Genomic DNA, 16,087 nt, shown 5'->3' with positions numbered 1-16,087 from the left:
TAGATTTAAGTACCACAAACGGCCACCAGTTTTAATCCTAATCAGAGCCTAGCACAAACTGGAAGACTCATGAAAAGCTTGTTTGATGATTTAAAGAACAAAACAAAAGGATTTAATTAGCATGATCGCAAGGCAGAGAACCAACTGTGGTTTGCCGCAAAAGACAACTGACAGTTTTCTGCACCAGTGCACCTGAAGAAATTATAAAAAAGCAAGGTATCATAAACTTCAACAGAAGTCGCAATTTTGTTGAATACAGAGGTTACAAGAACATAATAGGATATCAAAAAAACTGGTGAAGAAAATCTCGCGGATTATAATCTCTGTCTTCATGTTTTAGTGATTACAATGAAGTTGATAAGCATTAACAACGTTTCCACCATTCTAAACTTTTTTTTTATTATTTTTTTTAGCTAATCAAAACCAAACTCTGCAACAAATAACCACTCTCACGTTGATACGTCAGCACTCTCTAAAGTAACACAACAGCAGGTTCTTAGGGTGATTGCAGGATTCCTTCCTTCAAGAACTTCTGGGCAGATGATAAATCCATCAAGCACCCTCCTTAGACAACTGGCTAATCAAAAGAGCTGACCGGTTCCCGGACTCCTGGAGATACATTTTGGGTCAGATACCGAGCCTGATAATATGATGAGGGCTTGAAATCAAACTACTTTTTCCTACTTCTGCCTCTTATATGCTGCAGAAGGAAGGACTGCCATAATTCAAAGATCAATTCTTCTCTGGTTAGTGTGTAACAGGCTATATATAATAATGATATCTTGCTGAAGCCTGCAATGTACGCTGAGAAAACATCAATCAGCCTGGTTTCTCCACCCCACAACCGGCACTAATGGGGCCACTATAGGGTCATGCTTTATAATCAAAACTGACTCACACTAACAATTATATAAATTTACAGAACTCCTCTGCTGAACTAGCAATGTTCCCTAATTCTCTTAGCATTTTTTATCATGCTCATCATCAGACGCAGGTGGCACACCAAATACCCAGTCAAGAACATTCAGGTATTTGGAGCGAAACACCTCTCTTTCCTGTGCATAGCAGTGCATGATGATGGCTGTTGCAAAACTAAACACAATTACATCAGCTCGCTTTAGCTTTGATGCTTGAGGGCACAGTCCAGCATCTACCATGCATGTGAAAAAGCTCTCAATGGCTCGGGCTAGGCAATATAGAGATATCTCAATCCTCCTGCTCTTCTTCTCAATTAGCAATGCCAGGCCAGTAGGAAACTGCCATAGAACAATTGCTAAATAGCTGAAAGAATCCTGGTTTGATGCATGAGAGATAAATAATATACAGTTTTGAGGCAGCTTCTTACCGTTGCCATTGCAACCAGTGGAATATTGCATCTCTTAAGAGTTCTGAAAAGCAGGCAAGTCCAAGCCCTGCAAGCAAAATCCAGAAGTAAGATTTTCCTATATATCTAGAACCATCGAAAAAGAAACTATAGCACAGCATGATAGCTAAATAGACTTCCAAATTTTGATTCACCACTGCATGCCTTTCACTACCAAATCACTAGATTCTTCAACTCGAGTAATTAACATGCCTCTAAACAATTATTCCTATTAACTCTCTTGCTGATAGTACATCACGAAACTTTGTTATAAAACCGCCATGATGCAATATGCAAATATAGCACCAGCATGACTGTAAAAGATGTTTGAAAATTGTACATCAGAAAGGTGGATTGATAACATAGTTTTCTAAATAAAATGTATTTGCTTTGTCTAAATGGTAAATTTCAGTATGTAAGATCCATAAAATTACTGAAGGTTGGAGGTCATGCCTTTGTCTAGCATGTAATGTAAATTTATGCTTGAGAGGAAAATGAATACCTCATTTTACCTCCTAAATCATAATTGTTGATATAGTGGTGAGTCAAATCATAATGAAACATAACTCACAACGTCGTCTCAGTTAGACTCACAATAAATAGCACAGGCACCTGGATACATCCCTTAGTTCTCTTCCAAAATTTCTAGCTAAACAAGCAGTGCTCAAACAAACCAAGTCCGTCTAAAGTACAAGAAAGCATTGCCAAATGGCATGCTGAAAAATCCATGGTGCTATTGATTAAAACTGAAATTCTCAATATAAGAACTTGTGCTCCCCAAGGCAGATCTCATGTAACCAGAATTGAACATTTCCAGAGTTACAAGTTGCTAAACTGAACTATCTTGTGTAGCGGGGATTTGCTATTGTACATAAGAAGAAACTTACAGAGTTCATTTGTAGAGTCAGTACACTCCATTTTAGTTCAACTAATTCTCATATTTCTAAAGAATATGAAGAAAATTGCCTACAGGTTACCGTAATATATTCTTCTGTATTCAGCAGATGACCAGGAAGTCTGATAAAATGTTAATTTTAAATATGAAACTTGCAAGTTCTCACAGTGAAGCTGTCTCACTCTTTATAGAAGCAGGTATAAGCTGCATATGAGACAATTTTCATAGTTGGTCTTCAAATGTAGAGTGAAAAACTTGTCGACCAAAGATGAATTAATCAACAATGCAACAAAAATCACTCATAAATGGTATGGATTGATGTTCACTGAATAACAACTATGAAACTAGTTCCCAATCTTCAAAGCATTCCTAAAAAAGAAACATAAAATACTTTCTACATGTCTTGCATAATCATCACTTTAATCATAAAATTCCCAGATAGTTGTTTCTCATCATGAAACAGCTGAAAAAGGAATCATTGTTATGTAAATAGCAAATGCAAGTCATAACTATGAATAACTGGTAAGAAAATTAAGTGAAGACCAACCAGGCTGATGAACAGTATATGGAGAGAAACAGACTAGATCTTGCGGTACCCAGAAGACTTTTCCCCAGAATTGTGTATGGCCTGTAAAGTACAGGTAAGAAATATTTACTTAACAAAACTGTCAACAAACAGGTAACAGTTCATGAGAATCGTAAAAAGTACCGTAGAAGTTTTCCATTGGAAAGACAGAAGGAAAAGAAATACTTCACCATGACAAAAGCTACCATAATAAAAAAGCCACAAATACCAGATATCTCTTTTTTTTTCTTTCTTTTTTGCACTTTACACAGGGATGTTATCTAGCAAGATATGATGATGAAAAGCTATCAAAGATAAGCTAGTTGCATCAGGACTTTTATCATCTAAAAGGCATTAAAAAAATGAGCTGAAGATGGAACTGCCAAGAATAAGTAGAGCATACTATAACTGCACCCATAAATGTGTGTATGTATTTATGTGCAAGTGTGTATGCATCTATGTACCTCACTTATGCAATGAGTGTACTATAACCGCACCCATAATGTATGTGCATGTATGTATGTGTGTGTGTGTCTATATATATATATATATATATATATATATATATAAAGTACAAGTGTCTATATGTATATGTATAAATATGAGAAACAAGAATGCCATCCATGGGTTATTTGGTTGAATGGAAAGTATTAGTGGTTTCTTGCCAATATACAACAGAAATGCATTTGCAACTGACCATGTTGAAGTACATCAATTCCACCAAAACAAAAAGGATGACAAGAGAACCAAACAAATAAATAGGAAATTAAAGGAATATTTTATGCACAATCTCCATGAACAACCCATGTCGCACTTGTTACTTCTGTTTTTAACTTAAACTCCTCTTGCTTCCTCGATGTTTCATGACCATTGAAGTCTCATCATTCTTTCTCAATTAGTCTATAAATGGTTATGACATATGCAGATGATTTGGGTGGTTTAACTCATAAAACTATTCTCAAGTAGAACATAACTATCAAGAAGAGTGTGGATTTAACAATCAATGACATTTAAATGTTTACATCAAAAAAAAAATCTCAAACAAAGAAAAAATCTTTCAACTTCTCATTTTGAAAGTATTGACTAAAAATTAATGTAACAGAGTAAATCCATACCTTTTCAAGAGGCCCTGACGATGAACTATAAGTGCAGGAACCAAGTATACTGGTAGATAAACAGGCAAGGCCCTTCTATATGCTTGTAAAAGGAAAGAAAAGAAATGCCCAACACAAGATTGATTACCATGAACAATCTGCAACAAGAAAATCATGTGTTCATTAATTAATGACATTAACAGTAACATGACAACTGCAAAGATGGGGGGTTCCTTTTAAAGATCACCAACAAAATTATAAATATCAGCTCAATATTTATGCATGATACTCCAAAAAACCAGTTTGAGCTACATGCTAGAAATATATATGTTAAATTAAGGAATCCACCCTAAATAGCATAAGAAAAAGTATAAGAAGTGGGCAGCATTGGAATGGTCAGCAAAAACATAAAAGTTGCTGAATATTGTTTATCATTTTCCATATTGTTTTAATCCATATTCAGCTGAAAACTGATATAAAAATAATTCAATGGAATTGGATTCAGATATGAATGGATATGAGAGTGACCACCCAAGAAAATTGTACAAGAGAAGCACTAACCAAAAAAATTATGAGAAAGCCTTCTAGAAAAAGACAACAAAGAGAAAGCCCATTTGATATAACTCTCTTTCTTTCTCTCTCTCTAACGTTTGACTTCAATTGCATCAAGGTATGGTCCACCATCAAAATCTCTAAAGATGTAAAAAGAGCAAACATCTATCTCTTCCCCCCCCCCCCCTCCCCCTCCCCCCCCAAAACCCAAGTGAAACAGAGCAACAACAACGCATTTAACAAGGACTCCTTTCTGTCTTACAAAACATATAAAAAACAACCAATATACAACTAACAGATATGGAATAAATGACGCTAAAAGTCCACATATAAAATATTTCTGAGTGTAAGCCCTTTTAAAAGAAAAAGACATTAAAAGTGTCAAATACATACTGAACAGGGTACTTTCATACTAGGGTCTAGTTTTTTGTCAACACCCAAGGACCCGTAATACTTCTCAATCGCCTCTAAGTTGGTGAAAGGAATGTTACATGCAATATCCTTCACTCCCTGCAGAATAACAACATCCTTTGCACCATGCTTATTAAGAAATGATTTGTATGATGACGGTAAACTGTCCTGCTTCAAAATGTAAGCAGACCTGCAAAATAGAATTAAAATTGATCTATATTATATGCCTATTATTTTATCCTTAGGTCCTACAGAAATGGGTAAAAATATCATGAATTAATGCAAGTGAAGTCAGAAGTTAAATAAACTTTTATCTTCAAGAGATAAAAACTCTTTACTGCCACATTCCAACTACTGATCATAAATTTCAGACAACTCCAAATATTACTTATTATTTCACTTTGTACAACAATGTTGTATCGTGTGCAGTGTGACTCTAACCAAGCTGACAATTATCAGTTTAGTTGCTTGCGGTCAGCCCGATAGCATTATTTGGAGATGATAATAGATGAATGATATAAAATTGTAATGATCAGTTGTAAAAGATGGCATAATTTTTCACCACTTAAAAACCCTAAATAAGCAAAACAGGCATCTCTAGAAGTATAAATTTATAGCCAGAGAACTGTACAAACAGATAAGAGCTGAGCTAATTCAATGATGACTGACCCACTTTCTTCAGTAATGAACAATGCTTGCATGTAGAGGTAGCTATCAGGCAATCTGTTTCGCTGAGTCGGTTAAAAAAAAAGGAACCTGAAAATTATGTATTAATATCTGGCTGGCTCACAGGAAAGAAAATTCTTATCTGCCACAGCAGTTGAACTGGCCTGCAAAATCAGTGGTACTAGGCTACTAGCTAGTGCAACCTTGACAAGGCAACATACAAACACGTAATGGCAATTCAGCATCTATATATTCATTTTAGTGCAATATTTGAGTCATAAAGCATGCTGTTCTGATGTTATAATGATTTTGCAGCAACACGAACAGTTATTGCAACCAAGATACCAGTTTGTATCAGTGCTCATATAATATTTATAAAAAATTGGCCCTTTTATCGATGTTTCAATAAACTGATGTATGCTGTGATATTGGCTAATACATTAACAATGTATAGGCTGAAATTTCTATTCTTTTCCTCAGTAGTTTATTTGTACTCAATTTTATACTCTATGCCTAAAAGGGTTCTTGATCTCGGTTCAATTATATCAACCATATTTCAACATCTCAGTCATGATATATTAGCCAAGATCTCGATAAACCTTTTTCTTTAAAATTCTTCCAGCCTTCCATCTTGGCTGATATAAACAGATCAACTTGCTCATCTTGGTACCAGTCACCCAGTGAAACAGGCAATGTATCAGCTTTGTAAAAACTTGGGAGCATGAAATTGAAGTATGGAGAAAGGAAAAAGAAAGAGGTCAATTCCTTGAAGAATGTACCTACATTACTTTTACAACTAGAATTAAGAAAATTAAAAAATGAGTATGTATTAGAAATGAATATGCAGAAGCATAACAACTAAATTTCAACAGGCATTATGAAATCAATGATGTTAGATTTGCTAGCTGCTAGTGCAGTCAATAAATAAATAAATAATTATTAACATGGTTTTATGCTTTTCTACAGATTTTTGGTTTTCCACATTTTTTATTATTTTTATGTTTTCCTGTATTTTAGATTTTTAAGTTAATGCTTTTGATCCCTAAACATGTAGATACAGTTCATGACATACCAATGAGCCAATTAGGTGATGCTTTCGTTGCATGATAACTAATTGTGACTTATATAGCAGCCAGTACTAGTAATTGAACCTTGGCTAGTAGCCCACAATCACAGGAATTCATCAAAATGGATGCACGTTGACTATGTCACCTCTTGGTGTACTCTTTTATTTTTTTTATATGAAAAAATTCATGGAATGCCTTACAGTCTACAGATTCATGAAACCCTAGTGTGGCAGCTTCCTCTTAAGGTGTAAGATATCCACTAGAATTGCCCACCGAGAATATTGCTTACATTCCAATATCTGATTGCTTACTTATAAAGCATGTTTTTTTTAAAAAAAAACATTTATACAAAATGCAAAATCTAGTGAATGTCAATTTTGTTTCCCAACTTCCAGGCACATTTGTGATGGTCACTACAACTCCCTATTTGCTTATCCAGAACAATCCACCCTATAAACTGGCATTAGAATTTTATTGAAAAAAGGTCAGTAAAATACGTTTCACAAGTGGCATGTGAGATTGTTACTTTGGAGTAGCCTTTTTGAACTTCAGTTTTGTTCAACGCCTATGTTTGTTTCTGATCCTCAACTCTTCGCTTGGTAAACAAGGTTGACTACATGAAAGTTCTTATAGATTTTTCAACATATTTTCCTAAATGGATCTCAAAAAACCAACAATTTGAACATTTTTGGTTCTATTTTAATGTTATTATCCTATATCCAACTTTTGAGCTCAAGCTAGGAAAACTACCAATGTTATGACCATTGAATAGAAGTAGAAGTCAGGTAAAATTTAGCACCAACTTCAATCATCTCTAACCAAGATTCAAGTTATAACAATCATAATCAATGCATTTGGGAAGGGGGCATTGAGACATCTGAAAATTCAATCCACAAATTAACTCATATCAAATCATTTCAAAAATCAAATCCGTAAAACCAATACCAATAGAGATCTAACTGGAGAAGGATGGATTAGAGCCTCCAAATTGTCACAAAGCAAGTGTAAAAACAACCAGTAATTTGAGATCAACAATACTGGAAGCAATCTTATTCTATACATTTAGTATTATGAACATTATATCAGCATCACAACTAAGAAGAGAGACAGAGTCACCCAGTGCAATCTGCAGTAAATAATTTATCATTTCAACTGAAAAGTTAGTGATCTCTAGTCTGCATATAAAGAAGATTCCTTCAAGTAGGTGTTCAATCAAAATGTTATCATCAATTCATGAAATCACTTGGCTACCATACATAAAGTAATTCAAATAAAAAGATTTCTGCTTCCAACTACATTTATGTTGGTTAGGTTACATTCAGCAACTCAAGTAAGCCTTAATCCCAAACTAGCTGAAGTTACATTCAGCACATTATTATAATTATTTTATTGCTTCTGTTTATTGCCTCCATGTAAGATGAATGGCAGTTAATTTTTTACAGGGTACCTGAATTCACATATATCTCATTATTCCATCATTTCATAATAAGTCATTTTAATTGGATATTTTTTAGTATGGAATGAAGAGATCTGCAACTCAAACCCAGTTGTTATGCCACATATATAACAATATTATCTTTTGGAACAAATTAATCTAAATATAAAATATTTTATGCTCAGGTAAGATGTTGAATGAAAATGAGATGTCCAGAGGGAAGCATACAATATTTGTGAAGAGGACAGGCACATAAGGAATATATCACCATACGGCCAAGCCAAAGGTTTACAAACATTTCCAAATCGTTTGCTCTTTATCCCACAGCGGGATGCTAGAACAGAAGCACGCATAAGAATGTATGTAGCCAAGCTAACGTGCTGTGTATTTGGTCCTGTCAAGACCATTGATGGACCAGCAAATAGTCCTGCTACCAGTGCCCTCCAGCCTGCAGTGCTGAAGCAAAATAAGATAAACCATCATATCACCATTGCAGAATCAGATTTGGAGAAAAGAAAAGAAAAGAAAAAAAAAAACAGACAAAGTTTAAGTCTGCACAAGCATTATTGAAGTTTATGTTACAAAAGACTTAGCAAACCAAACATGTTAAGGAAGCAACAGTACCAGATATTAACACAACATCAACTAACCTTTATGAGTTTGATATATCTGCAGCTAGCCAAAATACATCAATATCACATTAAAGAGTTGCAAGTGGTTTATTTTGTTATAGGAGCATGTTGGCGTGGATCCACTTCAATATCATAAGAATTAAATTGGTACGTCTATTCTCTATTTATCAACACAAAGTGACTATTACTAAAAACAGAACCCGTTAAAAAAATGATGATGTTCTTGATAGTGCATTTAAATGACAAATTTGTGTGGAATAAGAATAATTGGAAGGCTCTTGGACTATTACTTTAATATTCTACAAATATGGGCAACATGAGTAGGCTGCAAATAATGATAATTGTGGTTGCCACACACACATAGTCTTCAAATTAAAGCATGCTAAAATTCTGGGTCATATTTCAGAGCCTCTACATAGCAATATCACATTTTTTTAATTTATAATTTCAAGAACAGCTGCAGAAAATATATTCTTGAGAAAACACTTAATTCCATCCATGACATGGCAAAATCCAAATGAACCCATCTAATATCAACGAAAATGTATAAGGAGAATCTGTGAAGAAAAAGGAGGATATATCGAAAACTTCCAGATAAATTACATATTGGTAAGACATCGTTCGCATAATTAAGGTTATTTAAAAGAATGTTCAAGTTTTTTGTAGAATTTATTAGCATCAATAGTAACAGTGAATTTTTAATTGTCAATGATTGATTTAAATTTGGAGTATTTTGCCAATCATTCTTTTTGACTGATCTGCTGTTATTGATACTTCTCACAACTTACATCCACTTATCCAAAGCCTTCGACATATTTCTACCAAGTCCTCATTTTTCAAGACATATTAAAGCCCTGTCCTTAGTGGGCTACCACCAATCATTGTTGCATGTGCTCAAAGTATTTCAGTTTTTCCTGCTCCATTTCTTAATTGGTGCAACTGTTATGTATGCACTAGTGTACTCATTCCTCACTATTCCTCCCTAAATTGTCACACATCAACAAATAATGCCAACCTCTAACACACTTATGTTACTTCGACTCTCTTTATTACTAGCAAAATTGGTGTAAGAAAAACTTTAGGCAGTCTAAAAATTTGCAATATATGCTAAAGAAAAAAAAGGATTAAAGGACCAATCATGCCACGTGCATTGCCTATATTGGCAAAATCGTGAGCAGATAGGGGCTACAACAATAAGTGCCATGAAAAGTGACAAGTATGCCCTCATAATACAGTATTTCAATTTAAGGTTCACCGAGCGGTCCCGAACCGCTCGGTTCGGGGCGTGCCGAATTATACCAGAGTCCGACTGAGATAGATCCGATGTGAAAAATGAAACACCAGTGTGGAAGGAGAAGAAAAAAAAGGAAAAGAGAGAGAGGAGGGAAGGAAGGAGAGGCAAAAGCCAGAGAGGCTGCCTCCGACCCACCAAGGCCATTGAAGGGCCATCGAGGCCTCAGGAGCTCCTCCCTCCTCGATAGAGAGGAAAATAGAGAGAGATAGAGAGAGAGGGAGGGAAAGAGAGGAACGAAAAGATCGAAAGAGGATAGGGAGGCCGGCGATGGCCGCCGAAGGGCTTAGCGAAGTTAGCAATAGAGTTGCCACTTCATTATGGAAAAGAAATTGAGATTGAAACAGGGGAGGTTGCCTCTGTTTCGATCCGACGAAGGGCAAGGAAACAGATCTCGCCCTCTGGGACCTTTGTGGACCTCCAGTGGCCACCGTCGGCCTCCCTGCCCTCTTCCACTCCTCTCTTTCCCTCCCTCTCTTGGTTTGGAGTTTCTCGCTCCTCCAGTCATCTAAGGGTCTCCACAGCCCTTCGGCAGCCACCATCGACATCTCCGTCGTCTCCCTCTCCTTCCCTCCCTCCCCCTCTATCTCTCTCCCTCTCTTCCTCTCTTTGGTTCTCCCTCTTCCCCGCTTTCTTTACCATGTCGATTCCGGCCGGTATGGAACAGTATGGGGCACCAAACCATACGGCCGGCCGACCAGCACGGGTCCGGTTCCAGCACATGAATCTTGCTTCAAACCTTGGATCAAAGTATATGTCGCACCTATGCCAATTACAAGTTAGTATGGTACAATATGCTATCCTGCCATGTTGTGCCAGTCATGTGCCTAACCACCTATTCACATGCCAGGGCTAAAAACAAGAACAAAAATGAGGCCAGTTTGTACCACCTTCTGCTCTATTGACCAGCACCTTTACAAGAAGATTTTTTAATTTATAGTTGTACTCTATAGCTAATCTCACCATGATAGTATTTGTCTAGGCTATTTGTTGTTCATGTGTTGATTAATCATAATCGGTGGGAGACATGAATTAGACTCTATTCTGTTCATAGAAAATCCTTTTACATAACAATGATACAAATGACGGGATATCATAAACTCTTGACATGCCAGAGAGAAGTTAGGGACCATCTATTACATCAAAGCAAATTCATTACATGGCTAGACATTTGCATGAGACTATGAGGTGCCTCTATATATCCACTTTAATGTAGCTTAAATGGATGATCAAGCCCATGGTTTGAAAGGAGTATTATGAACGTCATAGATCTAGAGATTTCCCTATGACGGGTCAATTTTAGATCTTAGAGGTTCTAGAAATGTAGTTTCAATTTTTTATGTTACTTAAGTAAAGTATTGCTTAAGTGCTTAATTAATGGGCAGTTTGGATTAGATCTCATTGTGTCTTCATATATTTATTTACCCCATAATTTATTCCAAACAACCATTAACTCAACCACAAGGTCGACCATCTCTACCATGTTCCATATGAATGCAGTGATGCATAACGTATCCTTCCTTTTCTAGATACAACTATAGGATGCTAGGGCTCAAGCAAGGGGAGTATGTGAGAATCTGTACGAGCGTGTATTTAGTCCCACATTGGTTATGCATTGGATAGATCTTGGATGGTTATACTAGACAAGAAAAACCTAAATAACACCTTTTAGCTAGCTTTTTTAGGTGAGGTCTTGGATTGTACAAATGGTACCAAAGTAGACCCAGCTCATGGCCCGTATGGACTAATGGGCCCATTTGGATTGACCATGAGTTGATCATGGTATTTGTGATTGGATTTATGATATTTATGAATGGATTTGGATTTTTAGTTTAGCGAAAATGACACGGTTAAACGGAGGGAGCCTATGAAAATCCAAAGATTCAGATCCCAGCGGAATACTGGGATGGGGTACCATCCTATTTGTTAGGACAGGACCATCCCGCTAGCATCCCAATATCCCGATCAGGACGTCTTGGGATATCCTCTGTCCCAAATGTCGAGACAAGATGGAACGGTTGCGCATCCTGTTCTATAGAAAAATCAGGACAGCCCCGTCCCACTGGATTTAAAATCTTATGAAGACCAATGTGAGTTTTTTTAGTCCCACATTGGCTATACACCAGGCAAATCTTGGATACTAATACAGGGCCAAGGAATTTAAATAGTGCCTACTTGGTTAGCCTTTTTGGGTGAGGTATTGGGTTGTTGCACAAACATGATAGAAAAAGAATAGTATAAGAAAGACAAAGAAAAGAAGAAGAAAAAGGGACGGGCAAGCCATTTGTACCAAAGAAGGTAGGTGAACTCCTTTCTCTCATCTGAACCTTCCCTGCTTATTAGTTTGTAGCCGCTGATTAAAAGTGAAACACCAGAGCCATAAGATCTCATCCAAGTATGTTACAATTTAAGCGTGGATGAAGTCTTTCTTCTTTCTCCACCTTTTTCTTGCCTTCTCCTCGTATACAAATGCTTAAGTTTGATACTAAGCACACCTATGTCGAATATTTAGCAAATAACAACATAGATTCAGAAAATCGAATCTGGCATGTATCCTCATACTTGAATTTTCCATGACATGTCACACCGTGAACAAGAACACATAACACTCCTGATACAAATAAGCCTATCTTAATTCTACCTCTCTACATAATGTTTGAGAGAGAGATAGAGAGGAGAGAGAATAAAGCACATCAATGAACAGTGGAAGCATATTTTCTAACATATACATTAAAAATTGTTGTTGTGGGCAAGCCGTGGGGGGACCCCCCTTAATAGTCCCACATCGGGCAAACTCTGGAGTGTCATGTGCTTAAGTGGGATATGAACACACATTCCCTCACGAGACGCCTTTTGCCTGCCACTCAGACCGAAGGACAAAACCGTGAGGGGCGGCAGCTGTGGTTCCCAGTAGCGGGCACGCGCCGTCTCAGAGCGGACAATACTTCGTGAGGTCCGAGGCGATGCCTCGGACGACCCTTGGCACACTGACGCATCAATGGCGCGCCAGGAAGGGGCACCCGCCCCCTGCCCTCACACAGTAACCCTCCAGAGTGGGGGGCTGTGTTGTGGGCAGGCCGTGGGGAAACCCCCCTTAATAGTCCCACATCGGGCAAACTCTGGAGTGTCATGTGCTTAAGTGGGATACGAGCACGCATTCCCTCACGAGGTGCCTTTTGCCTGTCAGGCCCAAGGACAAAACCGTGAGAGGCGGCGGCTGTGGTTCCCAGTAGCAGACACACACCGTCTCAGAGCGGACAATACTTCGTGAGGTCCGAGGCGATGCCTCCGACGACCCTTGGCATACTAACGCATCAGTGGCGCGCCAGGTAGGGGCACCCATCCCTTGCCCTCGCACAGTAACCCTCCAGAGTGGGGGGCTGTGTTGTGGGCAGGCCGTGGGGGGACCCCCCTTAATAGTCCCACATCGGGCAAACTCTGGAGTGTCATGTGCTTAAGTGGGATACGAACACGCATTCCCTCACGAGGCGCCTTTTGCCTGCCACTCAGGCCGAAGGACAAAACCGTGAGGGGCGGCGGCTGTGGTTCCCAGTAGCGGGCATGCGCCGTCTCAGAGCGGACAAAACTTCGTGAGATCCGAGGCGATGCCTTCGACGACCCTTGGGACCCCTCTTAATAGTCCCACATCGGGCAAACTCTGGAGTGTCATGTGCTTAAGTGGGATACGAGCACGCATTCCCTCACGAGGCGCATTTTGCCTGCCACTCAGGTCGAAGGACAAAACCGTGAGGGGCGGCGGCTGTGGTTCCCAGTAGCGGGCACGCGCCGTCTCAGAGCGGACAATACTTAGTGAGATCTGAGGCGATGCCTCCGACGATCCTTGGCACACTGACGCATCAGTGGCGCGCCAGGAAGAGGCACCCGCCCCCTGCTCTCGCACAGTAACCCTCCAGAGTGGGGGGCTGTGTTGTGGGCAGGCCGTGGGGGGACCCCCCTTAATAGTCCCACATCAGGCAAACTCTAGAGTGTCATGTGCTTAAATGGGATACAAGCACGCATTCCCTCACGAGGCACCTTTTGCCTGCTACTCAGGCCGAAGGACAAAACCGTGAGGGGCGGCGGCTGTGGTTCCCAGTAGCGGGTACGCGCCGTCTCAGAGCGGACAATACTTCGTGAGGTCCAAGGCGATGCCTCCGACGACCCTTGGCACACTGACGCATCACTGGCGCGCCAGGTAGGGGCACCCGCCCCCTGCCCTCGCACAGTAACCCTCTAGAGTGGGGGGTTGTGTTGTGGCCAGGCCGTGGGGGGACTCCCCTTAATAGTCCCACATCGGACAAACTCTGGAGTGTCATGTGCTTAAGTGGGACACGAGCACGCATTCCCTTACGAGGCGCCTTTTGCCTACCACTCAGGCCGAAGGACAAAATCGTGAGGGACGGCGGCTGTGGTTCCCAGTAGCGGACACGCGCCGTCTCAGAACGGACAATACTTCGTGAGGTCCGAGGTGATGCCTCCGACGACCCTTGGCACACTGATGCATCAGTGGCGCGCCAGGTAGGGGCACCGGTCCCCTGCCCTCGCACAGTAACCCTCCAGAGTGGGAGGCTGTATTGTGGGCAGGCCATGGGGGGACCCCCCTTAATAGTCCCACATCGGACAAACTCTGGAGTGTCATGTGCTTAAGTGGGATACGAGCACGCATTCCTTCACGAGGCGTCTTTTGCCTGCCACTCAGGCCGAAGGACAAAACCGTGAGGGGCGGCGGCTGTGGTTCCCAGTAGCGGGCACGCGCCGTCTCAGAGCGGACAATACTTCATGAGGTCCGAGGCGATGCCTCCGACGACCCTTGGCACACTGACGCATCAATTGTCATGGTAAAATTATATGTCAAATATTTTAATGGGATTATAGCAATCTTCTAAGGACCTTTTCTTCCTTGATCAGTCGCATCAGTCATGCATGCACAGCATTATATTTATATACAAGATTATGACAAGAAAGGAGCCAGCAACCATATACTATTATATAGAATTATATAATTAACTTCATAATTGCGTAACTTTCATACCATACGCAACAATTTCTGCCAAAATTATCAAAATCCTTTACCATTGGACGGGTGCAAAACAGAAACAATTGGAAAGAAAATCGAATTAAGTGTAGCACTCACCTCTTATCGCCCCCAATAGCAGCAATGCATTCATCAACTGAAACAAAAGTTCCGGCAAACGTACCCAGAAACAATCCATATCTTAACGTCTCCTTCACCGCCTCCACCACCGCCTCCTCATTCGTAATCGCACCCATCTTTCTAAAACCAATAAATCAGCATTAGACAGAAAAAGCCACAAGATATTAGAAAACAGAAACCCTAATCGGCCGCACCTGGCAGAAGATCCGGCGGATCTGCGGCTCCGCAGACGGACGAGGATCGAGAAGAGGGCGAGGCCCCCCTTGAGGCCGGCCCCAATGGCGAAACCCTTACCGGTGGCCCGGACGCACCGCCGGAATCTCCTCCACTCCTCCTCCGTTCTCGGAATGCGAACTGGACGAGCAGGACGGGGGGCGGCCGGAGGGTCCGGGATCCGGCATCTCGGGCCGGCGGAATCCGGCGAGATCTTGCCGGAAACCACCGCGTCCTCCGGCGAGGGGCTGGCGGGGCGGTCGGTGCCTCCGTCGTCGGAGGGCGGAGACATTGGAGAAGACGAAGGAGAATTATGCACGCCAACCGGACGAATGAGAGAGAGAGGTGGGAAGGAACGGACGTTAGATTTCATCCGTATTTCAAACTGGAGCTGTGGAGCACACTTTTTTTTTTACCATCTCCAGCTCACACGTTTCCAAGCTTCCAAGCGTCCGACACGAAATTCGGTGGGGGCACACAAGTTTCGGAGCAAGAAAACGGGTTCTCTGAAATTTTATGAATTTACCGAATTTACCAAATAAAATAAATAAGATAACTTAAAAACTATTACAGGTGAATGTCAGCGGAAAAAAGTATTTTGGACAGACTTAGCCTATCATATATACTGTAGACTAGATCAATGGAAGACTGCCAATTTAGTAACGAATCCAGTATTCTTCTAATGCCGAAGCACCAACTCGCCGTAGCAACTAGAGATTGCTGCAATATAGGGAGCAACGAATTGACT

The 16,087-nt window shown here is 40.2% G+C and overlaps 1 protein-coding gene across 4 annotated transcripts; it reads right to left on the bottom strand.

Moving 5' to 3' along the window:
* Positions 1-201: 201 nt before the first annotated feature.
* LOC105041612 (uncharacterized) lies at positions 202-15,796 on the bottom strand. 4 transcript variants are annotated; one of them, XM_010918573.4, is made up of 8 exons: positions 15,321-15,796; positions 15,106-15,246; positions 8,277-8,504; positions 4,863-5,070; positions 3,939-4,075; positions 2,806-2,886; positions 1,346-1,412; positions 202-609 (listed from the first exon to the last, which is right to left on the bottom strand). In XM_010918573.4, exons 1-8 carry the CDS (start codon positions 15,710-15,712, stop codon positions 553-555), a joined length of 1,311 nt encoding a protein of 436 aa, XP_010916875.2. In that variant the 5' UTR covers positions 15,713-15,796; the 3' UTR covers positions 202-552. The 4 variants fall into 4 exon arrangements, with proteins under 4 accessions (XP_010916875.2, XP_010916871.2, XP_019704455.1 ...); XM_010918569.4 differs by having other exon boundaries at positions 202-1,256; positions 15,321-15,793; XM_019848896.3 differs by having other exon boundaries at positions 202-1,256; positions 15,106-15,242; positions 15,321-15,788.
* Between the last annotated feature and the right edge of the window lie 291 nt (positions 15,797-16,087).

Source organism: Elaeis guineensis, chromosome 3, assembly GCF_000442705.2.
Source record: "Elaeis guineensis isolate ETL-2024a chromosome 3, EG11, whole genome shotgun sequence".
NCBI classification, from domain to species: domain Eukaryota; kingdom Viridiplantae; phylum Streptophyta; class Magnoliopsida; order Arecales; family Arecaceae; genus Elaeis; species Elaeis guineensis.
Note: the sequence above shows the minus strand (reverse complement) of the source record. Positions and strands in the feature narration are given on the sequence as shown.